The 27,355-nt window shown below is 32.7% G+C and overlaps 1 protein-coding gene across 6 annotated transcripts in view; it reads left to right on the forward strand.

Moving 5' to 3' along the window:
• LOC134269336 (receptor-type tyrosine-protein phosphatase alpha-like) overlaps positions 1 to 25,286 on the forward strand; it is a 119,009-nt gene extending 93,723 nt beyond the window's left edge. For 2 of the 6 annotated variants that reach the window (XM_062751536.1, XM_062751535.1), the window contains exons 10-28: positions 5,554 to 5,651; positions 7,765 to 7,874; positions 8,080 to 8,159; positions 10,688 to 10,950; positions 11,816 to 11,903; positions 12,021 to 12,091; positions 12,330 to 12,366; positions 12,732 to 12,829; positions 13,376 to 13,504; positions 17,095 to 17,243; positions 18,062 to 18,197; positions 18,430 to 18,576; positions 20,883 to 20,976; positions 21,275 to 21,348; positions 21,435 to 21,569; positions 21,832 to 21,951; positions 23,206 to 23,345; positions 23,763 to 23,898; positions 24,897 to 25,286. In XM_062751536.1, the coding sequence (XP_062607520.1) occupies positions 5,554 to 5,651; positions 7,765 to 7,874; positions 8,080 to 8,159; positions 10,688 to 10,950; positions 11,816 to 11,903; positions 12,021 to 12,091; positions 12,330 to 12,366; positions 12,732 to 12,829; positions 13,376 to 13,504; positions 17,095 to 17,243; positions 18,062 to 18,197; positions 18,430 to 18,576; positions 20,883 to 20,976; positions 21,275 to 21,348; positions 21,435 to 21,569; positions 21,832 to 21,951; positions 23,206 to 23,345; positions 23,763 to 23,898; positions 24,897 to 24,974 (2,183 nt within the window). In that variant the 3' untranslated portion in view covers positions 24,975 to 25,286. Of the gene's footprint in view, positions 1 to 3,370; positions 3,512 to 3,685; positions 3,824 to 4,618; positions 4,760 to 4,933; positions 5,072 to 5,553; positions 5,652 to 7,764; positions 7,875 to 8,079; positions 8,160 to 10,687; positions 10,951 to 11,815; positions 11,904 to 12,020; positions 12,092 to 12,329; positions 12,367 to 12,731; positions 12,830 to 13,375; positions 13,505 to 17,094; positions 17,244 to 18,061; positions 18,198 to 18,429; positions 18,577 to 20,882; positions 20,977 to 21,274; positions 21,349 to 21,434; positions 21,570 to 21,831; positions 21,952 to 23,205; positions 23,346 to 23,762; positions 23,899 to 24,896 lie in introns of all 6 variants that reach the window. The other 4 variants (XM_062751531.1, XM_062751537.1, XM_062751534.1 and 1 more) reach the window with 4 other exon arrangements.
• The last annotated feature ends 2,069 nt before the right edge of the window (positions 25,287 to 27,355 follow it).

Here is a 27,355-nt window from a genome sequence, read left to right on the forward strand (position 1 = left end):
GAACTTTGTGAACTTGAAGTTTATGGTAAGAATTCATTTGAAAACAATTCATGCTAATGTTTTTAGTATAATATATTAAATTGACGTACTATCTGGAAGTATACTTGAAAAAAAATTAAATAATTAAGTTGCTTATGTAAACAAAATAAGACACCAGCAGTTTAATATCCATTTGTTAATAAGCTGAATAAAACTTAAAACAGAAGTGATTTTTTTATAAATAAAATGTAATATCAAAAAGTAACAGAAATTCTTACATAATAAATAAGACGATTGAACTTTGTCAATATGAAGATGATATTCTTAAACCGCATACATTAATTGTTTGTTTATTATTGAATTATTTCTAGAATACAACAGTATAATTTGTTCAGGAAAACCAATGCCTTAAATATAAAGCACTTGTTTAAAATTCATTCACTGATGCTCGAATCCTTATGTCAGTCCGAAGAAGTTGAGCACGCTCTGTTTATGGCAAAGATTTATCTATAAAAACGTAGGGATTTTTCCCATGTTTTTTTATAACATACAATGCATATGCATAACTATACCAGGTCATATTAAAAAATAAGATTGCTAGATTTCCCCCAACTCAGATTTAAGATATATGATCTGTTGGTACAAGGTAGATAACAAAATATCTCTATTATAATTTCTAAATTGATTAAAAAAATATTTTAGAACTAATTGTACATCAAGTTTTGGAATAATATGCGTGAAATAAGACTTGATTTTTAAGAATTTTATATTATATGTTTATTGCTATTTATATTCTGTTGATCCTTAATTGAAATATCAAACTCTGAATTAAGTAAACTTGCATATTAATTCAAATATTCATTCATTAATTAATATTTATGCAGGTTGCAATATCTCAGGTGTTTACGGGGAAAACTGTGACTCACCGTGTCCACAGAATTGTCAGGAGGGACATTGCAACATTGAAGATGGTTCTTGCTTTGGATGTGTAATTGGATATAAAGGTTCACGGTGTGAAAATGGTATATATACACTTTTTTAATATATATATATATATATATGAACAAATTCTAAAACCAGGTAAATTATTAACAAACAAGTTAATAAAGCACGCATATCAGCATTCTCGTGTAATGTCATCATTTCGTAAGTTCTATTTTACAATGACATTGTCAGCCAAAAAAAATCATTGAGTCATATGCTGACGCATATTTGTCAAACAAATTAAGTCCATAATTTTTACACTGAATTGAGGACGGATTTTCCGTTATTCCGATCATAACTAAGAGCATGCGGCGGGTTTGGCCGGTCTGCAGGAGAAGCTCACTCCTCCATGGAAACTGATCCCATCTCTGATTTTTGGAGGTTCTTGTTTTCTGTGCTCTTTTTTGCATTGCTTATGGATTTTTTATCTTGAATATTGATAGTTATCTTTATATTTTTCATGTAAAACTATCTAAATACTTCAGGGAAATACACAAAAATTTACATAAAGGTTATGAGTATATTGCAAAAAGTACAATAAATAATTGGAAAAAGATGATGTTGGGTCTTACCGTTGGTACCGAAACAAATGTATATGAGATTAGCATGTCTTATGGAAGATTTTAACGAGAACATGTACGCTTAAAATGCTGCGAGTTTGAACAAAGTGGGCTCCTCGCCTCATTGTGTCAGAACAAATGAGGATGAAAGTAAATATGTGCACGTCTCACGCATTTAGATATGCAAAAGAAGGACTTTTCATCATGAATAGAATCATTACATGTATATGTGAAACATGGGTACATTTCTACGAACCAGAAAGTTCAATTTGGAAGCATCCTTCTTCTCCATCACCATTAAATGCACTTGTAACGCAAACAGCAGATAAGGTTATGCTCATTGTTTTCTGTGACATTAACAGGATTATTCTTAATCACCTGGTACATGTATCACCTAAAATTTGGTTACTGGAGACTGTTGGGTATGGGTTATCAAATCGGATTTGATGAGAGCATACTGATGGGAAAAGTGCGTAACAGGGGCCTACTTTGAAAAGGAATAAACACAGATTCTGACTTTGAAAAATATTATGAAAGTTATTCAAAAAGTTTTCCAACTTTAAGATAACCCTCCTATAATTATTTACTATAAATGATCTTATGATACTCTTTGAAGTCGTTACACAGTGAATATTTACCGAAGATGGTCAAATTTCTATATCATTACATTTGTTATAAAACATACATACAATCCATGTAATTTTAGATCATATGTAAAAAAAAGCCATATGTCTATTAAGAGTAAAGATATATATTTTATTAAACAAATACTTTTATTTGTGCTCTACAGTGTTTATTGTTAAAGAAAAGTCAACAAGAAAGACAATTAAAAAGAAATAGCTAATGATATATTTCTTGTATAGCATGTGTTGGAGGTAAATTCGGACTAAACTGTACTCAGTCATGCGGGGTTTGTCTTGATAAAGAACAATGTCATCACATTAACGGTTCATGTTTGAATGGATGTGACAGAGGATATCGAGGAATCAACTGTACTGAAGGTGACATATTTTTCAACATCAGTGCATTTTCGTCCTTTTCAATAAAACAGGGTTACAATTTTTTTTTTCTGTAACAAAGTCCTTTTAAATAAACCAAGGTTACAAAAAAATACGTTTTTCTGTAACAAAGTTTCTTCATAGTTACTGCAGTATGATGTCATTTAAGAGAATAGTTTTTGTATACATTGCTGCACTGTCATCATATTTATGTCAGTCTGTTCAAAGCAGGAATTCCACTCTAGTCGCCAAATTGGTTACATTTAAACATAAAGTTCTTACTTTAAACCACTCTTGAGATAACACAAACGGTAAATAAAGCAGCAAAATGTATAATGAAAGTTTGTCTATACACATAAAGATCAGTAGTACTGACTTTGAAAATGTACGGTGACAATTGTAGTATATGTACCCCAAGTGACACATATTTGAATTTTGAACAATGTAACCACATTAACGTTAAATGTTTAAAAGGTTGCGATAGAGGATTCCAAGTAGAGAAATGTACTGCAGGTGGGAACGTTATCATTTTTATACAAAAATCTTCCCTTTTAAAAAAATTCCAATAAATATCCAATAAATATACATAAAATGTTTTAAATTTTAAGCAATGTTTAAACTTGTAAAAATTATTCCAGCCAACTGGAATTTTGAACAGTATCTTATTACATATTTTTTTTTTGATACATTTTCTAAAAATTTATGTTTGTTTATATTATTCTAGCATACCCTTTTTCATATTAATGATTAAGATCCATCTACAATGTTCTCGGTAACCTATACAGAGCACGAACGAAAAAATAATAACAAGTAATAGTAACTACATAACCTTTTTTCATATCTTTTAAGAATGTATTGAAGGACGTTATAGCTACAACTGCAATGAAACATGTAATGTGAACTGTGGAGTCCCTGGTAGATGTGACAGAGTTACAGGGAAATGTCAAGGGGGGTGCCAGGCGGGGTGGAAAGGCAAAAAATGTAACAAGAGTAAGTAAATATATTTTAAATCAGATTCTATATTTTAATTGTTCTTAGAATTATGATTCTTAAGAATTTCTTGCTAAAAAGTAAAAAGAAACGAACCCATGATTATTTACCATATCTAAAATCTGAATTTTGATAACATAAAGCAAATTTCTAGGATGTTTTTTTTTTCTATAGAATGCAATGAGGGTAAATTCGGACAAAACTGTGCTCAGTCATGCGGGGTTTGTCTTGATAAAGAACAATGTCATCACATTAACGGGGCATGCTTGAATGGATGTGACAAAGGATATCGAGAAATAAACTGTACTAAAGGTGACATCTTTTTCTACAACAGTGCATTTTCGTCCTTTTAAATAAACCAAGGTTACAAAAAAAAATGTTTTTCTGTAACAAAGTTTCTTCAAAATTACTGCAGTATGATGTGAGTAGTTTTTGTATACATTGCTGTACTGTCATCATATTTATGTTAGTCTGTTCAAAGTAGGAAGTCCACCCCATAGTTGCCAAATTAAAGTTACGTGTCAACAAATTGTGCTTACTTTGAACCACTCTTGAGATAACACAAACGCTAAATAAAGCAGCAAAAAGTAAAATGAAGCTCTGTCTATACAAATAAAGATTAGTAGTACTGACTTTAAAAATGTACGGTGACAATTGTAGTATATGTACCCCAAGTGACACATATTTGAATTTTGAACAATGTCACGACATTAACGATAAATGATTAAAAGGTTGCGATAGAGGATTCCAAGTAGAGAAATGTACTGCAGGTGGGAACGTTGTCATTTTTATACAAAAATCTTCCATATACAACAATCCAATAAATATATATATCATCTTTTAAATTGTTAGCAATGTTTGAACTATAAAAATGTAAAAAAAAAAATTCCAGCCAACTGGAATTTGTTACACCATCATCATATCACATTTTTTTAATACATTTTCTTAAAATTGATGATTGTTTTATGTTATTATGGCATACCTCTTTTCATATGAATGATTAAGATCCCTTTAAAATGTTCTCGGTACCATGTACAGAACACGAACAAAAAATTAATAACAGGTAATAGTAACTACATGTACATTAACTTTTTCATATCTTTTAAGAATGTATTGAAGGACATCATAGCTACAACTGCAATGAAACATGTAATGTAAACTGTGGAGTCCCTGGTAGATGTGACAGAGTGGCAGGGGAATGTCAAGGGGGGTGTCAGGCGGGATGGAAAGGCAAAAAATGTGACAAGAGTAAGTAAATATATTTTAAATTTATATTCTAACGATTCTTAGAATTATGATTCTTAAGAATTTCTGGCTAAAAAGTAAAAAGTAAAAAGAAACGAAACCATGATTAATGACCATATCTAAAATCTGAATTTTGATAACAAAAAGCAAATTTCTAGGATGTGTTTTTTTCTATAGAATGCAATGAGGGTAAATTCGGACAAAACTGTGCTCAGTCATGCGGGGTTTGTTTTGATAAAGAACAATGTCATCACATTAACGGGACATGCTTGAATGGCTGTGATAGAGGTTACCGAGGAATCAACTGTACTGAAGGTGACTTATTTTTCTACAACAGGGCATATTCTTCCTTTTAAATAAAGCATGGCATTAAAAACAAAATGTAGTCTTCAGAACTTTGGGAAATATATGCTGCACCGCCAAATAGGTATTTGTTTTTAATTTCATTTGTTTGAAATACGCTTATTGCAATATCTTTAAAAATATATTAAGTTTGAATGTAATTTAGCATAAAAATATATTCACGGTATTGATTTGTTAAAACAAAAATCTCCAAATGTCTGAAATTTAAGCCAAAAATCATGTACAACTGTAAGTAGAAATAAATAAATTTTTATGGCTTTAACGCTATGCTTATTCATCTAAATAAAACCAGGTTTTAAAGCTAAATTATTTAATCTTCAAAGTTATGAATAATGGCAAATCCGTATGAGGGAGAAAATGTATTTCACGGTTTAAAAACAAATCTTTCAAGTTATTAGAATAAGTAAAACATAAAATGTTGTTTGGTCATTCAGGGTGCGCTTGGGGATTCTATGGTTACGGTTGTAATGAAACTTGCAAGACAACTTGTTCCAACAGAACCTGTGACGCTATATCAGGTGCATGTCCACAGGTAGGTTTGATCCCATTAAACGTTTGAACTAATTAATTGTATATTAAATGTTTAACCAGATTTTTGTGTAAATTGTTATTGAGCAAACTGATTTACATGTAAGTATATTACCTACTAGCTTGACTTAAGAACAGATGATACAAACTTATGGTAAAGAATTTAAAAATAACAACTTTTGTCACGTTTTAATGATTAAAGTAAATATGTTTTAACGCGAAGTTTTTATTTTTAATTCAAAATTTACCAAAATGGGATTTGAAGCGAAAAATATTTGTATAGATTAATAAAGATGGGTTTAGAAGGGCAAATTTATAGACATCAGAAAAGGTTTACAATTTCACTATATTCTAGAAATTTGTTATTTGTTTCATTTGCAATCAAATTAGGCCCAAAAATATATATCTATCCAGGCATCCATTTTTTGTTTGTATCATCTGTCCTTAATGTTTTCGGATGCAAGGTGATCTTGATGTATGAGAACGTCGGTGTTGAAATTCTTTATGAACATATTTGTTCAAAATACAAAATGTTGATTAAATTGAGTGATTAATATTTTTATAATCCGGCGGTCAAAATGTTGATTAAAAACACCTACAGTAAGCAATATCTTAGTATCTTTTTTTTGTTTTTTAAAGCAATATGAGCTGTATTTTTGAGAATTTTTTTCCTGGTTAAATATGCTATTTTGATTGATTTGTATTTCATTTAAACCCTTACGACCAATAAGCCAAAATAAAATTTTAAAATGTTTCAGAAGAAATATTTCTGTACAACCGAATATACAGTGTCATATAAGAAATCATTATTGTACAGAGCTACAATAATTTAATTTTGCTTCAATCAAAGCTAATAAAAAAAATTATATCGCAAATACGAACAACAGAATTTTATGAACGTTTTTTTTCTTCTGTGGTTGAAATGGTTAGTTACAAATTTACCAAAATAAAAAAAAAAAACCTGATGTCAAACATGCAGCTCATATTGCTTTAAATGTAGATTAACAAAAACCCAACAGATAATGGCAGTTTACTGTACGAATATGCATTCCTTTGAAAAGTTCCTAAATCTGGAATTCTCAACAAAGATACCTTACTACCACTTCAATTAATATTTAAAAACAGAGTATGTTCTTGGTCAAAAATTAATGAATCAAGTTTCTCTTTTTAAAAAATATGTCATTCAAAATCCTGTAAAAGTGAAAAATTGTACTGAATTTGATTTACTGCAGTTACATAAGTCTGAATTAGAGGCTTCCAAGAACAATTAAATACAAAATAGAATGTTAGGCATTTGGCGTCGGAAGCAAATTGAAAGTGGGGGGCTAAGTGTTAAAAAAAATTTTTGTACCTCCAAAAAAACCTGACAAGCAAAAAAAAAAAAAAAAAAAAAAAAAGGGAAATGTCTATTTCCCAAACACGAAATTCTTATTTCGTGGGGGGTAGGGGGGTCAGGTTCGAACTCCAGTACCACAATTTTTCTTCCAAACACCACCACTTTCCTCAATTTTAACCTATACTAAGACGAATCTGTGGAAAGTGGGGGGCTGAACTTACGAAGATATGCTCAATGTCTATACTAAGTATATATTTGGAAAAAGAAGTGCGGGGGCTAAACCCCCCCCCTAGCCCCCCCCCCCCCGGTTCCGACACCTATGTTAAGTGACTAAGAGATACGTTCTTATAACAAGTATCTACAAAATAAGTTGGACCAAAGAATATAAAATCCGCTCACACTCTATCTTTTTCTCTCAGGTTTGCTTTTAAAAATTATAATTATCATGTTTTGTTCAACTTTAATATATCACAAAAAATATCAGGTTATCTTTGCATGTTTCATTATTACATCTTAAAATCGAGATTAATAAACGTCATCAATTTTAATTCCATGATTAAAAATGTATTGAATAATATAAATTTCAAAAAGAAAAACAACCCCCCCAAAAAATCTCGGAAAACATTAGATACATTGTTGTTGATTAGAATTATGTGTATAGTCATTAGTTATTCATCATTCAAGTTGGCACCACATTAAATCAAAATTATAAATTGAGTTTGTTACAACCTTCTTCCTTCCTAGTGTATCTTACTGTATTAAATAAACCCTCACTTTGCAGATGATTGGCCCTGATCTACCAGACATCGACGCCGCCCCAATTATTGGAGGGGTCGTGGCTGTAATTATTGTGTGTCTGGCTGCTGTCGTTATTGTTATTGTTTTCAGAAGGTAATGACAATCCTTACGCTGAAAAATTAATTCTGTCATTAATAAGCAAAAAAGAGGGTTTACGAATTAAGTTTCACGCTTGAGCTGATAAAAATAGTTCTTCAACTGATTATTAATATGAAGAGTTTACAAACTACTTTTTATAATTGCGCCGATCAAAATAGTTTTGCAATTTATTACATTTTATTCATATTTCATAACTCAGACTCAAAAGGTATAAACAAGAACACCAACAACACCGCCACACAAGGAGTCAACAACAACGAGACAGAGAAAATTTTAACTGTAAGGTCATTCATGTATATTTCAAGCTAAAGTGGAGTTTAAAACAAACAAACAAAAAGATTTACAATTGGCAAAAACTGTTTAAAATCAGTGAGAGATAGATGACCTTTGGTGAAATTGACATTTTAAGCATTATTTAAAGGCTAGTAAGTTTGTTAAATTTCACCATATTTTTGAAACAAAAAAAAACCCCCATCTATTCGAGAGATGATAAAAAAAGTATGCGAACTAATTGAATAACTTCGATAAAAGAAATAATGTAGGGCTTCAGTGTTGAAATCTTTTCAACGAAATCCTCTTCATGCGTATCTGCAATCGTTCTGCCAATGCGCAGATCACGTGATATAGGCGTTCATGTGACGTGCTCCTTGTCGTTCCGTTACAAAAGCTTAAATATTTTACCTATTCTTATATTTCTAATCATGCGAATTACATTTACAAAAAAGCAGTTCCTTTGTCAGAAAGGGTCGAATATCGGTCATAGTATTCGTGGATATTGATATCCATTTCCAGAAAGAGCATGATGACCATCAAAATCCAAGTCCGCTGCCTTCGGAGAATCATTTATTCAATATGGAAAAATTTTGGGTGTACTCTATTATTATTCTTTTAATTATAAAGATATTCAACTATTTTTCTAACTGTAAGTTTGCGATCATTCATATCAAATCCTAAACAAGTACACTTCACTTCCCAAACTTTCTTTCATTTTTCAAAAAAACATAAATAATTTTTTACATCTTCCTTCCTTTGCTAAAGCAATCAATACAATAAATTAAAACATTTTTGAGACGTCATCCTTTGTTAAACCTGGTTCAATAAATTTGTTATTGTCCTGCACCCCGTCCAATAAGTTACCCGTTGGTGTCAAATAAGATTCAACTTATACAGGTACAGGTAACGATTAAATGAGAAAAAAATGGCGAGGTAAATAAGTAAACAACATTTAAAAGACAATGACAAAACAAACAATTTAATATGAACAATGTAGGAAATTAATAGCGTTGAATTTAATATATCACAAAAAATTCCTACTGAAAATGGCACAAATAACCCAGTGAATTGAATGTCTCAGATTCATTATTGTAGACGCATCCGTGGCTCCGATCATAAATTTCCTAAATTCACCGTTCAATGCTAAATAATAGATTCATTTCACAATGAATGATCCATAGAACATAAATAGAATCCAATGGACACAAAAGATGAATGAGAAGCATGTGTTTTCTTACATACAACCTCTGTTTATTGAAATATCCGCTTTTTCCACATTTAGCACAAACTTTAGCTCACGAAATTCCAAAGGAATCTTTAATTTCGTTTGGTGATTTATGACCATTTGTCCACCTAGTTCTGCGTCGTTTGAGCGAGTGCCTGCCTTTGTTTAAAGGAATGGCTGGAGTAGAATCCTTCCGAGTTCGAAACCTGCACACAAAAAAGAAAGTTATGCACTTTTAAGAAATATATCAGAAATAATCTCCAAATTTCATAGAAAATGCTGAAACAGTTGCTTTACAAAAAATACCTGTTAATGGGAAACTGTTTCTCGCAAATTCCGAAACATAAGAATATATATATCCAGATTTCACAGTAGAAAACTTGAACTGATGCATCTTGGTGTAATCGATAAATTGCATCGTCAAAAAACCCGATTCTGAAGGTCTTTTTTTCAAAATTAAAATGTACGTCTTTATCCGTAGTCGTTGCGTTGTAAAATGAATAAATTGAAAAGAATTTAGTAGAACTGACTTTTACGCATGCGTAGTATATATAAAAAATGTCGCATTGCGGATAAATAAGATTAAACAAAGTTAATATTCATATTTATCGATATAAAACACTTCTCGATGATACCTAAGTACTATCAATAAAGACAGAAGAAAAACCAAAACTGGTTTTCTTTGGCCTAACTTGATGAACAGTGCCAGGTAGTCATCCAAGCAGAACAAGACCTTACCTGTGGCTGTCCAATAAGTTAACAATGGAAGTGTTCGAAAGTGGTAAAATGTTTGAAGTAAGTTATAAGCCTCAAACTGACCATTATGTCAGATATTAGACTTTCCTCGGCGCTAACGCGCCTCGGGTCGTCTAATATCTGACATAATGGACAGTTTTCGGCTTATAACCATTACTTACAAAACTTCTGGCAAGTCTTTTGTTTTCATAAACCGTGTACAGATTATTATAATCTTCTGCAAAGAAATTTGAAAGTTGTACGTTTAGCTTTATAGCTGTTACTTTCTCGAATAATACTGAGTCAATCATTTTTGGTCACAAGTGATCTCCATGTTGAAGTCATTTTCACATTGTGACGTCAAAAACTTGGAAAAAATGTTTCATTACATATGTTTTAATTGAATATGTGTGTCTGTGTTTATATGAGTACATGTAAATCGTAGTTCCGATAGTCTTATTTATGTGATGACTTTATTTAAAGTGGATTCAAATCACAATTGATATTCTTTTCTCTGCTTATAATTCAATAAATAAATAAAATGTATATGAAAACAGCATATATTTTAATTCAGTGAACAGCCACATAAACGATAATATGGAGATGAAAATAAATCCTGTTCTTAAGCCAGAAAAGCAGAAGCCAACATTAAAAACCACAAATGAAAGGAAATATGACAATAGAAATTACGACACTGATGACGAAGGCATCGAGAATCCCTATGGTGATTTGTTTATAAATGAGGAAACCGTACAGGATATTCCGGTAAATCAACTCGAAAACGTCATTGCGGAGAAAAGAAAGGACGAAGAGGAGGGATTTAAACGAGAATTTGCCGTAAGTTTTCAAAACCTTAACGGTTCGACATAGAAAGCTTAATCGTACTTGGAGAAAGAAATAAATAAGAATATGCTATCAAAATGAAGAACATCAAATTAGAAGATTTAAGTTTCTTTCACTTTTATCTAAATATTCTATATGTTTATATAAATGTAAACTAAGTTCAGTATAACTTGAGGAATGCCATGAAAAGATGAGAACAAATTATGACCTTGCATAAAGTATACCAAAGGACAAGGCAGGGTACGTAATGTCTGAATATGGCACGTAATTTGATGTGAAAACCAGAACTTTGGTAAAATTGTAATAGTTTGTTCTTAAGGAAGTGAAATGATATTTGCTATAAAACCAGCACTATTTTTTTTTATTAAAACGTTCATGGAGGCCAGACGAGGATGCAGAAGTAGGACATTTTGTGGAATTTTTAAAATATTTGAAGAATTTCATCATATTAAAGATACTTTTTCTTCAGAAAACATAGAGTACAAGCTTGCCTATTTAAGATTTTAATACATAAACTACAGTTGATACCGGTGTATAGATAATATCAATTTTGGTAGATAGGCACGCATGTGCTCTGTTTTCCAAAACAAAATGTGCAGTAAAATCAGATAAAATTTGCATAAAAAGTTAGAAAATTCAAAAATTGACATATTCTGAGCTATTTGCGCCCTCTGTGTATTCCAAAACTTTGAAATAATGATCATTTCTTGGCAGGGGTGACCAGAGGTTTTAATTGATAAAATGCTGCATCATTCTAAAGGACGCCCAAAATCAGGGTCCAAAAGGGGTCTTAGCTTATCTTGTCCATTAGAAATTAAATTATAATTATAAAAAAATTACCATATTTTGTTCTATTCAGATGTTGCCACATGGAGAACAACATAAGTGTGATGCTGGAAAATTGCCAGAGAACGTAACAAAAAACAGATACAAAACAACGTTCCCTTGTAAGATGAGGATTTGAAGTAATCTTTTCTGATAATTCAATAATACATATTTTCTCATTGATTTTTTCTTTCACTTTATACTAAATTACAATAATTCAACGTTGCATATGATTTTAGACGACCATTCAAGAGTTATTTTAAAAGTCACCAATGGAAACTCAGACTATATTAATGCCAATTTTATAAAGGTAAGTTAAACAAAATTTTCTACATTTAAATAAAAGTTGATTGAAATATACGTCAAAATGAACAATGATAACCAGTATCTAAGACCTCAAAGTCCATAAAGTCCATTTCGTAAAGTCCCCCTTTTAGTTTTTAATTGTGATACTATTGTCCTAATAAAAGTTGCTTTTGCAGAAATGCTAAATTGTTGTTAATTACAAAAAATATCCATTCGATAAATGTGTGTCTATTTCATTTAAGGGAACGGATTCAGAGGGGGAATACATAGCTTCACAAGGTGAAAATGATTATATTTCTATCAATTGCAAGTAGATTAATTAAACGTGAAACATTGTTATTTTCTTTAATATTTCTTAAATAATGTATTTAAAAGAATACGAGTATTTGAAAGCATTCTTATTTTAAAGAAATTCGTGGCTGAAACGTAAAAGATACACCTTTCGTTTTTATCATTATCTGCATAACATGTTACAGAATTCAATTCGGTGAAATGACTTAATTCATAATTAACTTCTTTATCTTTATGTAAATGAAGATGGTACACATCTGTAATACCAAATGCAAAAGCTTTGCGAAAAATTCAGTACAGTTTGCTTAACTTATGAAAAAATGATATAAATTTTTTTTTTTATTAAATCATAGGTCCAAAACAAAACACACTGAGCGAATTTTGGGCGATGACGTGGCAAAAAAATGTGACACAGATTGTGATGCTTACAAACCTAAAAGAGAGAGCTAAGGTGTGGTATAACTCTTTTACAAGAAACGTCACTGGGAACTATAAAATTACTTCCCTGTATCTGCAAATGGATTTATCCGTATATAAATATATAATTTGTTAAATTTATATAATTTGGAATTCAAAATATCTGCGATTTTATCAAAGGCCTTTTCTGCAGTTAAAAGAAAATGACGAGTTTTAGTTATATTTTTTATCTTTAAAAGAAAATAGAGAAATAGATGAGGAAAAGAACAATATTCGAGAAAGGAAAAGAGAGAAATTTCAAACTTGATAAATTGTCGATTTCCTTTACCCCGCCACGTCTCAAACTCGAGTGAATTTAGATATGAACGTTTTTATGTAGATTTAAAATTTGACTGTTTTATTTATGTCCAACTGAAGAAAAATGTTCGGGGTTGAAGACAGCACTACATACTGGTGAAATTTAGATTTCGATAAGCACTCAAGGTTGAAAAAATTATGATTTGTACAATATTCATTCAGAAATTTTTCAATTTTATATCTTTATTAAAGGTTTATATTAATATATGTATGATTTCGCCAGATAAAATGTACACAGTATTGGCCTGAAGAAATGAAAGCAATAGCTTTTGGAAACATTATTGTGAAATCCACTGAAGTTAAAGAATACGCATTCTACATCATCAGGAAGTTGTCAGTTACACACAAGGAGGTAAATTGAATGAATTAGAATTATTAAAGAAGATCTTTTTTTCTTTTGATGCAGTGAGTAGTTTAATTATTATAGACATACTCTGATGAATGTTTAATAATTTAAAAAATATGCAGTCTTTTTTTTCATATGTGCTGCCGACATTAATTGAACTTATTGTGTAAAAAAAAACATAAAAATACATATTAGAGAGGTTTCGAAAGATACCGTGTACGTGTACTTGTACGTGTAACTTACACGTACAAGTACACGTAACCTTGACTTTTTATGTAATATTTTCTCAAACATGTACGCGTACGTGTGACGTAACAAAAGATGTCATAGGTTAAATTTTATCAAATCAAAGTTATCGTTTGCAAAATGGAAGATTTACACCTGCTGGCTGCAACTGATAGAGTGATGGAAGAAGAAATTCTCCTTCTTTCTATTATCGATTCAGACAGAAGAACGTTTGAAAAGAATTTTGATCTTGAAAGGTTAACAGAAGAGGAGTGCAAATTACTTTTCAGGTTTGAAAAAGCCGATATACACATTGTATTCCAAGCATTACGAATTCCTGATAAAGTTATTTGTCCTGACGGGATTATTTGTTCTGGACTCGAAGGGCTGTGTATTTTGCTGAGAAGACTTGCTTATCCTAATAGACTTTCCGACATCGGCAAAATATTTGGAAGACCAGATTCAGCTCTGTCCTTTATCATTAACAACATGTTAGAAATAATTTTCTCCAATCATTCTCATCTCTTAGCTGACCTTAACCGCTCATGGCTGTCAAATCAGAGTTTGGATGAATTATCTCATGCTGTTCAAATGACGGGTGCCCCTTTGCCTAATTGTTGGGGATTTATTGATGGAACTGTACGACCTATTTGCCGACCATCTAGAAATCAGAGGATAGTGTTTAATGGACATAAAAGAGTCCACGCACTGAAATACCAAAGCATAGTTTTGCCAAACGGTATAATAGCGAACATGTTTGGACCTATTGAAGGGAGGAGACATGATGCCGGATTACTAAGAGAAAGTTGCTTGTATGACCAGTTAGAGAGGCATATGACAACTCCAGCTGGTGATGCATATGTGCTATTTGGGGACCCAGCGTATCCACTGTCTACTTTCATCATAACACCATACCATGGACGTGTGATATCCGCACAACAAGCCTTATTCAACAAAAAAATGTCAGCGGCTCGTACGTGCGTTGAATGGGCATGCGGGAAAATTCTTAGCTTGTTTTCCTTTCTTGATTATAAGAAAAACCAGAAGTTATACTTGCAGCCAGTTGGAAAGTACTTTTTAGTGGCGTCCATTCTCACTAATTGTCACACATGCTTATACGGAAACGAGACGGGTATGTACTTTGGTTTAGAGCCACCAACTCTCCAGGAATACTTGGCAGGATAGCGGTAATATAAACATGTCGTGCGAAAATTCCAAGTGACTAATCATTCGTGGATAACTGTGAAAAATATTGACAGATGAAATTTATATTTTTTACTTCTAATAGATTAAAAAGAAACAAAATTATTGTCATAAATCAACATATCTACTCTGACAGTTTCTATCAACACAAGAATTTTCTACTTTCTATCTGATAACATCTTAAATAAATTTAACATCATTGTATTGTGTTGTTTGTCCATTTCCATTCTTTGTTTTCTTTCCTCCTTCTCCAATTCAAAACGTTCTCTGTCTAGCCTAAGTTCCTCCCTCCTTATGTCCATTTCGTCGCGCTTTACTTGGCCGTCACTTTCAGATCTTGATTGGAGATAGGAGAGAACATCGCTGCTACTTCCTCTGGCCGCTTTTTTACATGAAGAAGACCGGGGACTCTCGTCATCATCATCTTTAAAATGTCAGATATCTACATGTATATAAGTTTTTAACCAAAATATCAAAATTTAATTAAGTTCTATACGCATGTATATGAATTCAATTTACCTTTTTCTGGTGACAGGCTCTCCATAGCTCTCTCTCAAGTTAACAGCTTTAGCGTTTTCAAGGGATTTCTTTTTGCCCGTTTCCTTTCGGATCTCCTCTTCCTCGTGCAATGTGCGTATATCCTCAAGCAAAAGCTCTTTTTCACTGTACTCTTCATCTATTCCTGACCTAAATGAACACGAGAAATAGTGAACCATATGTAAGAAATCGTGACAATTTATAGAAGTGTTTAAACGAGAAATAAAGAATCTGGATATTAAACTTAATCAATTCGAACTTTAAAAAAAAACTTTTTTGAATTGGTTTACAGGTAGCTTACTTTTTTAATTTGTCATTTTGATCTTGTCGATATTGAGTTAATAATAGAAGAGTCCTCTCCCGTGCTCTTCTGCTGTCTATTTTAAACGTGTCCGTTGACAAACTTGCACTGACTTCGACCCATTTTCCTTTATTAGCAAAGGGATTCTTCGCCATCACTTCACGTAATAAATTTAAATCATCCGTTTGATTAAAGCGGACCTGCTTTTTGCGGGACAATGCCATGTTGATCCTGAAATAAATAAATTCATACATGTAATTAACAATTGAACAAGCACAAAAAATGTAAAATAGTTTTAATAAATAAGATAAACTCCCCCCCCCCCCCCCCCCCCCCAAAAAAAAAAAGAAACACAAACACAAGTACGCCTCATCACGCATGGCCCTATTTTATTTTATAATATCTGGGTGCATGTAAGGGGACAACAATTTGCTTTTGAGAGGAGTTGCCTATAATTTTGCTTCCTAAACGTCTTTTTTTTTCTCTTGCCCTACGGCGAATAGAAAAAATTCATGGCAGGGGATGAAAGGTTGGAACTGTTCAACGAAGAGTCGAAGAGATGGCAGATTTTGGAAATAATCTGTCTGCGATCGTCAAGGAAATAAATCATCTGTCCTTGACAGCTAGTTACCACCAGTACCTCCCCGAACCCCACGAAATGGAGTTTTTTTTATTGCTTGTCAAATTATTTTTAATGAGGGAATCATTTTTTTCCTTTATCATCTTGGATGTAATTGACCTGTTGTTGACTTATTTAAAAATAAATGCTCTAATTTTTGCTAGCCCCCCCCCTTTAAAATCAAATGGTCGTCTCCTAGTCAGTACCCCCCCCCCCTACACACACACAATTACTGTTGTCCTTCCCAAAATTCGTGTCATCGACTGAATTACGTGAAAAGGACAATTTTTTTAAAAACTATTTTTCATTGATACAGAGTACAGAAAATAAATCTTAATATTACATTCAAACAACACGAGTCGCCTAGTGCAGATCTGTCATACGCTTTATTACCTCCTCATATCAAGCATATTTTTGTAAAATGCCAGGATAAATCTTAATAGGAGTATGCTATAAATTCTAAAGATCACATTCGTACAAGAATTTCATTCAAGAATTGTTCTATAAATTAAAGAATAGTCACAAGTTATTACTTACGTGTAAAAGCTATTTTACAAGTATCTGATGACGCCACCGTGTAGTGATGCGCTGATTCTGATGACGTAATACGCATTATATTCAGGGGATTTCCCGTTACACGTACAAGTTCACGTACACGTCAAGGTTTCGAAACCTCTCTATTGTTTAAATTTAATACTAACGTATTTTTAGCTCAAAAAGTCACGTGTTGTTATACAGTATCATTACACTACCTGGCCCGATCACGGCACGCCCGATCCGTTTTGTCTGCTTATTTTTCACAATCACGTGACAAGAACACGGACCAATCACGAGAATTCATCAACTGTTGTCCATTGCAGGTATATTTACATTGTTGAACGATTTTCAACAATGTTTTCTTTTATATAGGTAAACAAAGTGTTTTTGAATTCTTTTAAATGACTTTTTTTTCTGATTTACATACTAATTGAGTCATCAAATATATAATATGTTTTACGGTGTGACCGTTGGGGCGAGCGCAGTTGTACCATCAAAAACACTCTAAAAAATTGATCAGCCACTTCAAACATCAAGCCGCACGAGACATCTCGACTACCTGTGACGTCACACGACGTCACGGAGTTCGTCGGAGCTTACGGAGACAGCCCAGCGTCTGTTTGAAACTATAGACGTAGTGCAATTTGGGTCGAAAAAAATTGCAGAGTTATTTTTTGTTTCTTTGAAAGATTTCTACAAACTGAAAGCTTTTTATGCTTTACGTTATTGTTTATTTATTTATCTATTTCACGGAAGCAACCGACATGACTTAATTAGCATATCGTCAAAATTCGTAAGTTTCCGGTGACGTCATTTGCATCATTTCCGAAGGGCAAGGTGAAGGCCGGTGTTGTGGCATGGGGGTATTTTTTTGAATAAGGCAAGGCAAAATCATTTCGTTAAGATTTCGGTAAGAAACAATGTTCCTTTATTTTTTTTACTATTTTTGATTTATTCGCGCAAAGGACATTGGGTAGTGCAGGAATTCTGGGAATGTTGCACAGAGAAATTTGGCTGACGTATGTACAGATTTCAATCCGAATTTACTCTGTTCTTACACGTTAGTCTATTGAGCTCGCTTCGCGAGCGTCGCTTCGCGACGCTGGCTGCGCTCGCTATAATAAAATCTTCTAATTAACAGCGCGGGGATAGGAAGAACTGGGACATATATAGCACTGGATGCCTTATACAAGACTGGGAAAGTAACGGGCAAAGTCAATATCGCAGAATATGTAAAGACCATGAGAGCTAACAGAATGAACATGGTCCAAACCTATGTAAGCTATTGCAACTACTTAGCTAGAAAAAAAAATAGCTGTTGTCACAAATAAACCCTTGTAGAACTGTCTTCTCTACTGTTCAAGAAAAAAAAAGAAAAGTATTAGGTTTCATTCTGTTTTGTGCTATTTGGTTATTAATTAAAATATAAACCGTGTACTATACCGTAAAATTAAATACAGTGCCTTTAAAGGGATATAAATGATGTGTTGTGTATTTGATTACTTATAGGAACAATATATGACAGTTTTCCTGTCTCTGAACGAAGCTTTCAAAGCCCCCGTAGAGGCACAGACTGTTTCTGAATTTACCCAGAAAGCAGAACAACTGACAAGAGACACGACAGCAAATCATGCCGCTATCAGAAAAGAGTTCGAGGTACATGTAAAATCCTTAATAACTCAACCATTTCCATTGTTTGTTGTTGCCCTCGTCATGCAGTGGTTAGAGTGTCTACAGTAGTGAAGTAAGGAGTCAATCCTTACGTCACGGGTTCGAATCCGACTGTGGGACATGGATACCGGTCCTTCGGATGAGACCGTATATACCGAGGTCCGTTATAACTGAAGGTGCTTTCACGAAAAAAAAATCCTTCCCTACTCAATGGCCATAAGTGTTGAGCATAGCAAAAAAATATGCAGCTCTTCACCGGCAAGTGGTGGCGTTTTCATGTCAGTGAAAAATTCTCAAGAGGGATGTATCACAACATACAATCAATTAATTATTAATTGATAGATTTTTTGTTCCTCTTTGAATGCTTTTTTGGCAATCTCTTTTGTCTCTCAACGGTTGAAAATTTTAGCCGAATAAATCCCTCATTGGTTAACTTTTCATGACTTTATTACATGAGTAACATATATCTTCTTGTGACATGACCCGGCGAGTTTTTCTTTGAAGTCAAGCATACTGTAACTGCGATACAGAACACTTTTTGTGGGCGTTTCTTATGCAAATGAACAGAAACTGTACTGTATCTGCAAAATATCAAAGATACAGTACGGTTTATTTTGAGCGATGACGGAAAGCTGTATCCATATTCAGACACAACAATCGTTCAATTCGCATGATAGCATTGTTACTAATTACTCAAAATTTGGAGTGATTTTATTAAAATAAATTTTACAAAATAAACTGAGTGTCGGATTCAAAAAAATTAGAAAGGAGGGAGTGGGGCAGTTCAAAAAGGATTACTTTGAACCCCCCCCAAAAAAAAAACAACCTGATAATCATATTTCGAGGGGGGGTAGGTTTATAATCAATTGCAACCAAGACAATATGTGCGTGAAATCGTTACTTGTTGATAAATTATAAAGAATATGTATTTACGATTGGCAAAAATAATTTACAAAAGAAAAAAGAAAAAAAAACTTTAAGTTGGGTGGGATGGGGGGAGGGGCACCTGTGAGTACTGGATCCCCCTTTAGTTCCTCTACATTTTATTTTAAAACATGAGGGAAACTAAATCAACTTTCTGCTAAAATCATCTGATTGGTTGAGATATGTACCCAAATATGAATGTAAATTGGTGAGGTCATTAGAAAGGTCATGTCACAAGTCATTTAGAATACTCGTTTCCTACTGTATCAGAGATACAGGGTGGGGCCCGGCTCGAGCTATCGCTCTCGCCTCATGCCCCGCCCTGTATCTCTGATACAGTAGGAAACTCGTACTCTAAATATAACTTACTCAAAATTTGAGGTGAATTCAGAATAAAATTTTACAACGTTAAGTTTTTAGTGTCAGATTCAAAAATTTTAGAAAGGAAGGAGTACGACAGTTCACAAATGATTACTTTGACTCCCCCCCCCCCCAAAAAAAAATAAGTGTAAACTCGAATATTTCGGGGGGGGGGGGATTTATAACCAACCAAGACACCATGTGCGTAATATCGTTACTTGTTGATAAATTAAAAAGCGTATGTAGATCTATACAAGTTTAGCAAAAATCATTTATGAAAGCGAAAAAGAAAAAAAATCACAGAAGGGTTAAGTGTGGGGGGGCACAAGTGAGTGCTGTGATCCACTCTACAATTTATATAAAACATGCAGGTAAAATACCCCCCCCCCCCCCATTTCCTCTTATCTGCTTGTTTAATTTTTTTTATATTACGACAGGTGGAGGACATTGTCAGACATTTCTCTCAGAATACGTTTTCCCCTAAGTATTTTTGTTTCAAAAACATTCCCACATGATCCTTATATATATCAAAATGTTTTGCATTAAATCGTAGCTTAAATTTTAAAAAAAATGTCAGCAAAAGCTGAATACAGAATAAAAACCTACGCAATCAAATCTTAAGTTAATTTTTTTGGAAAAAAAATTATATAATGCATCCCAATAAATAATTATTTCAAAATGATAAATACCTGCACATCCACCTCTCTCGGCATTTCAGTTGCGAATGCTTAAAATGGGATACTTAATCAACTTTCTGCAAAATCATCTGATTGGTTGAAAGATATGTACCCAAATACACATGTAGATTAGTAAGGTCATTAGAAAGGTCATGTCACAAGTCATTTAGAATACTCGTTTCCTACTGTATCAGAGATACAGGGCGGGGCCCGACTCGAGCTATCGCTCTCGCCTCATGCCCCGCCCTGTATCTCTGATACAGAAGGAAACTCGTACTCTAAATATAACCTATAGCTATATTTAATTCCTGATCATTATCTATTTTCTAGTTGTTGATGGAAGTTCGACCAGTTTATACTCAAGCTGATTATAAAATTGCCAAGCAACACAATACAGACAAAAGCGGAAAAGCAATATTACCACGTAAGTAATCATAAATATTTTTCAATACACACTTCGAGTAAACCTTATTAAAGTTTAAAATTTATTTATTTTGGAATAGTTAACATTTCAAGATTGGATAGACAAGTAAAATATTTATCAATGGAATTGCAATAAATTACGACTTACAAGACTTAATGATGAGGTCTTGATTCAATATTCAAAATGATATCATTTACATTATACCATTAAAAAGAAAAGTTAGGAGCATTAGAAATATTTAGAGACATATCTGAATCAAATATCTATATATACAAAGTACATTGCTATGTCATTGTAGTTGACAAGTACAGTTTGTTCTTAACTTCTTCAATTCCAAAACGTGGCAGCTTCATCAACGCAATCAACATTTCAGTAAGTATAGGTCTTTTTCAATTTTTAGCATATCTTAACTGTACTGAATAACAGTATTTCATCACATTAACCTCCGTTTTTCACAGTCGTACACAAGAGAGGGCGCATTCATAGTGACGAAATATCAACCACCAGATGACGCTGTCGACTTTCTGCGGCTGCTAGTTGATCACGAGTCTGACACTGTCATCTGCATGAATCCTTTAAGTGAAATTGAATCGGTTTGTATTAGTAAAACAAATTTTATTTTCTTGTTTTGACCTAACAAGTTTATTTACAATTGAAAACTCATGAAAAAAATGCATTAAAAAACACATTTTACATAAATTTGATACATTTTTATTATCAGTGATTCTTGATAATTCTCAATTTATTCATAAAATATGGTTCTTCTTATCATTACCGCCATACCCAGTAAGCATTAATACCAACACCATAAAGCCACAGATAGCATTTAAAAAACAATGCATTATTTATTTCCAGACTAAAGCATGGATGGCGGATCCCGCCTCCTCAAGATCCGCTCCTCCCTTTGCTGTACAGTATGAAACACACAGAGATACGGATGTTAAGACAACGACGTTAAAGATAGGGAAAGACGAGGTGACAAAGATAATTCTAAACTCTGGTTTAATGGTGACATAGATAAAATGATCATTTTAAGTGACATATTTTATTTAACATAATACACACCCTAAAGATATGCACAGGGTGTTTCATAATATAGATCACACATCTAAAGACAGATATATAAAAATGACTACTAAAGCTACATACATGTATACATTTTATATATCATTTTAATCAGCATGTATTGAAAATTATATTTTAGGGTCATAAGAACCCAACATTCTCCACTTAAGTAACTATGGCAACAAAACCTAAAATATTATTCTCCAAGAGTTTCCCAACATTACATCCTAAATAACTTGAGAGTCTAATCCCTAGAAATTTCTTACCACTGTTTTGTAAGTTTTACAGGATATTTGAGACTTTTCTTGATTTATATCTGTTTTTTAGAACCCTCAAAATACATATTTTTATTCAAAGTTCCATTAAAATAATTGTGTCGTTTCAGAACTACCGGCGTGTGTTAATTGGTGTCCACTTCTTTCGCTCTTCCTTTCAATTAATCTTGAAAACTTGAACCTGCTTTAAAAGTCAACTGACTTTAAATACTGAAATCATGTATGCAGACAAACAACTCGAATTTAAGATTTCTGAATACACTTGATACACTAAGCGGCATTTTACAATCCATTTTTCTAAACTCAGATCTAACTTTCAGGAGGTTTTCTCATTTATTGATTTCACTTCAATATTGTTCTCATCTCTTCTTGATATATTTTCTTTTTTTTTGGGGGGGGGGATGGATTTAGCTGTCTTTTATCTTACTACTAAAATTTAGTTCAAACTCTCTTATTTTTCTTGATATATGAAAACTAGACAACAATTTCTGGTCTGAATATTTTTTATCATTACACCCTGTACAATATTCAGAATATCGTTCTTATAATTAAAATAAAAACACCCTTAATAATTCACCTTCGGGAACGATATTTACACTTCCTATAATATATTTCGCAACTGTATTGATAATCAAATAAATTTAATACTGAAGAAATGCATTTAGTTTGAGGGATGAACTTGGTTGAAATGGATCCCAAATTACAGTATTTCAGTCATAGATAAATAATTTATTAATTATACCGCAAGGAATAAGAGGGAATAAAGAAGACTGATAACATTTAAATCTAAGAGATAAACTGGATACATGTAGCAAATAATGCATAAAATCTGCGTAACGTGTTTTTGCTTTGTACTTTGTTAAAATTGTTAGGATATTTCACTTTACAGGAAACACATACTGTAACAATAGTAGAGCCCAAAGGATCACTGAAGACATCCGGAACCTCTCATGACACATCGTCTCTCAGAAGCTTAATTTTTTATGCTCAGAATATTTCCTCAGAAAGACCAATTACAGTTATCAGCAAGTAGGTCAACTTTTTCTATTAAACACAATATCTTCTTAGAATTCAGAGGTATAAAGTTTTTGGTAATGACAATATATGGATAAGTGTAAAATAAAACTGAATCATGAATAAAACATAAGAAAGGAAGAAAATTAGAAAGTAAAATGACGAACTATAAGAACAGAGTACAAGAGAGTAAACATCAGTAATATACGAAAGTCCAAAGAACTTTTTGCATCCAATCAAAAATATATTCTGTTCTCCGTTTTCTGATAGGTAGTATGATTCATGACCCTTCCCACACTTATAAGCATATCAATTCCGACACAATATATAATTGCATGTGAGTGGAAGTCTGTAGTGTTATGTACTTTTACATTAATTTCTATAATTTTAAATATTATTCAAATGATATAAAGGTATTTTTTTTCCTTACAGAGACGGAGCAACATTGTGTGGTGTTTTTTGTTCTGTATATAACTTGATACAACAGCTCACTTTGGATGAAAATGTTGACGTATTTACTGCTGTCCGACTTTTACAGAAAAGGAGACCAGAATTCTGTTCAACACAGGTAAGGAACTGAGTGCTTTTGTTCTTATCTCACTTGAGCTAAAAGCTCAAGTGAGATTTTCTGATCACCCGTTGTCAGTCATCCGTATGTCAGTCCTTTCGTTTGTTAACTTTTTGTATTTTGAACTTCTTCTCTAAAACCACTTGTCCAATTTTAACCAAACTTGAAACGAAGCATTTTTAGGTAATTGGGAGTTTAAATTATGAAAACAAAGGGTCACTAACAAGAGAATATGATGACGAAAAAATCGGGTCGGGTTATGAAATTTTTTTCTTGTGTTGAACCAATGGCCCAGAACTTATGTGGAAACATCAAGGATAGTGAAAATTCTCAATTATTAAAATCAGGACCCCGAAGGTAGGACAAGGACAGTTTTACAGAGAAATATATAGGAAAAATCTTTTAAAATCTTCTTATCAAAAACCACTTGGCCAGAAAAGCTGAAACCTATGCAAAAGCATCCTAGGGTAGCTTTGATTCTAAATTGTTATAATCATGACCCCCTGGGAGGAGGAGGAGGATGTGGCCACAAAAGGTATAACAAGGGGTATTCGGATAAAAACGGCATTTCAAAAGTTATTAAGGTGAGCGGTGTGGCCAATGTGCCACTTGATTTATCCAAGAAATTGCATTCAAAGGAACTATTTTACACCAAATCTCTCAAATAAATTAGATTAAATTTAAATTCACATAATCGCTGCGAATGAAGCTAGTCCTCTGAGTTAGTCAAATGAACTACTACTTGTTTAGAAAGCTAATTTCGAACTAAGTGTAATCCTCAAGAAAATAATTTATAAATTTATTGAATATCCAATGCATAAATCTCCAAACGTTAGTCCTGTGAGCTTATCCCTGCTAGGAAAATTTTTCCGAAAAATTTTGTAATCTTGTTTTTAAACTTTTGTTTTATGAAGGTCCATATAATGAATCAGTAAAAATGTATATCATTAATGTAGTTTCATGAAGTTTATATAAATCATTCTTTTACTTACTTTAAGGACGAATACCTGTTGATCTACAGAACTGTATGTGACTACATTGGGACTACATCTGAAAACGTTTACTACAACCAGTAATAATAGCAATTATTGCGTCGACTACTCACTCAACAATTGAATGAAGTTTATTTTAGAAATATTGAATTGATGAGTTTTTGCTTGTACTTCTTAAGATACGAGGGTTGTTAGAAAAGTTCGGGGACACATTCAATTTGGGAAAATCTATTGTGTTCTGTGAAGTATGACCTATGTCTGAACAAATCCCTACATTTTGTTTATAAGTATGTAAAAAATCAGGTTCTTTTACTAAAATCTTGAAAATTTACAATAATTGTTACTACGAGGTTATGGGATTCACAGAGCAATCACATGACGTAAGGCGACGTGACACAGGATGAAAAGCCAGGTTTCCCAAATTTGGAAACCCGATGGAAACATATGGGAATCGTGACATCAGTAGTTTCCATATAGTTTCCATTTTATGGAAACCACATAGTGGTTTCCACATAGATTCCCGACATGGAAACAATCAACCTGTGGTTTCCCGTAAGTTTCCCAAGATAGGAAACCATGGAAACATGCCCTGGTGGTTTCCATGTAGATTCCCGACATGGAAACAACCAACCTGTGGTTTCCCGTTAGTTTCCCAAGATAGGAAACCATGGAAACATGCCCTGGTGGTTTCCATGTAGATTCCCGACATGGAAACAACCAACCTGTGGTTTCCCGTTAGTTTCCCAAGATAGGAAACCATGGAAACATGCCCTGGTGGTTTCCATGTAGATTCCCGACATGGAAACAACCAACCTGTGGTTTCCCGTTAGTTTCCCAAGATAGGAAATCATGGAAACATGCCTCAGTGGTTTCCATATAGATTCCCGACATGGAAGCCACCAATGTGTAGTTTCCCCCATGTTTCCCAGGTAGAGAAACTTTGAAAGTATATCTCAATGCTAACCCACCTACTTTTTATTTTACAAAAAGTTAAATATTTTCTGATGTTACCATATGCTTACCAATTATAGAAATATTTCAAAAGTGTTTACATGCTGTATCAAAATAATTAACTTCCCTTCAAACAGTTAAAATAACTAGATGTGTATTTCTGCGTGATAAAATTTAATATTTCAGCACCGTGAACGCAATTTAATATTAAAAATTTATCAAATAAGTTTTGGTAAACTCGTATAGAATGCATGAAATGGAATAGAGAAAATTAATTGCAGTTATGTAGATATCAATCATTTCCGATCCCACTTTCTTGTAAGCTGTCTATGTTGAATGTTCCTTTGAAAAAAATGCAAGAGCGAAGGGCACCTTTAATGATATTATTTACAGAAAAGGTAAAAAGATCGATAAAAAAGTAAATAAAGAAATATGTCAAGTTGCAATTATATAAAATGTAGTGATTAAGGACAGATGAGACTTTCCTCAATAATATAATTATAATTTTTTCCAATATTTTGACATTGAAGACTTACTTTTTTTACATTATAACATGTATTCACAAAAACTCAAGGTACCTTACAAGGCATTTTGTGTGAGATACCAGAGGTTGGCATCTCTTATATACCGGGGTAATCCTTCAGGAAAAAATTCTTCAGTTGGTTTGTCACAATTACATTTTTAGTGTTTCAAATTATTAAAAACCAGTTTAGAAAGTAATAAAGATTTTTATACAAATTTATTATACATTAATATGAAGATTCACAAAACAGATACTTAGTGGGAAACGTATCATCTGACCTTTAAAAAAAACAAAATATAGAAGAGTAAGTATGGTTACATAGAGATCAATGTAAACTGGTCAGATAAAATCCATCGAATTGGTTGGGGGCTGAGTATTATCATACTAGTATTTTACTTTAGTAAGATTGTTTTTTTTTTAATTTAATAAATTATTATTATTATTGGGGTCGGGTGGATTGCTTTTCATTTTTTCCTAGAGAAGACCCCCCCCCCCTTCAAAAAAAAAAATAATAAAACCACACTTGAAAAAATCACTATAGTCGGCCTGTGTAATAACTACGGGCACCTGTCCTCACGTGCCATATCAGGTGGAGACACGTGCCGCGAAGACACCTGTCACTGTGTATTTTTTGTATATTCTATGTGAATTGAGACGGTTTTCTACCTAAAGGGAACAATGGGCTGTTGTCGAGCATGTACACACACAGCCTCCGACCGAAAATTCGTTTGAATTAAGATGACGATTTGTGTTTTTTTATCAATTAAAAAATTGTATATTTCATAAATAAAGTTATACAAGAGAACATATTTATAAAATAACATACATTTATTTTAAGATGTTCAATGAAAGAACGAACTATTTAGAATTTTTATTCCAATTTTCATTACTGATTTGAAAAAACTATGCTCTTTAGAAATTAAATAATTTTCTATAGGTATTGATTAGATCTAAATTCTCGTCGTGTATAATTATATTAAATCAGAATTAC

The sequence above is a fragment of the Saccostrea cucullata genome, unplaced genomic scaffold (assembly GCF_032062105.1).
Source record: "Saccostrea cucullata isolate Sc308-1 unplaced genomic scaffold, CSIRO_AGI_Scuc_v1 ctg770, whole genome shotgun sequence".
Classification (NCBI taxonomy): domain Eukaryota; kingdom Metazoa; phylum Mollusca; class Bivalvia; order Ostreida; family Ostreidae; genus Saccostrea; species Saccostrea cuccullata.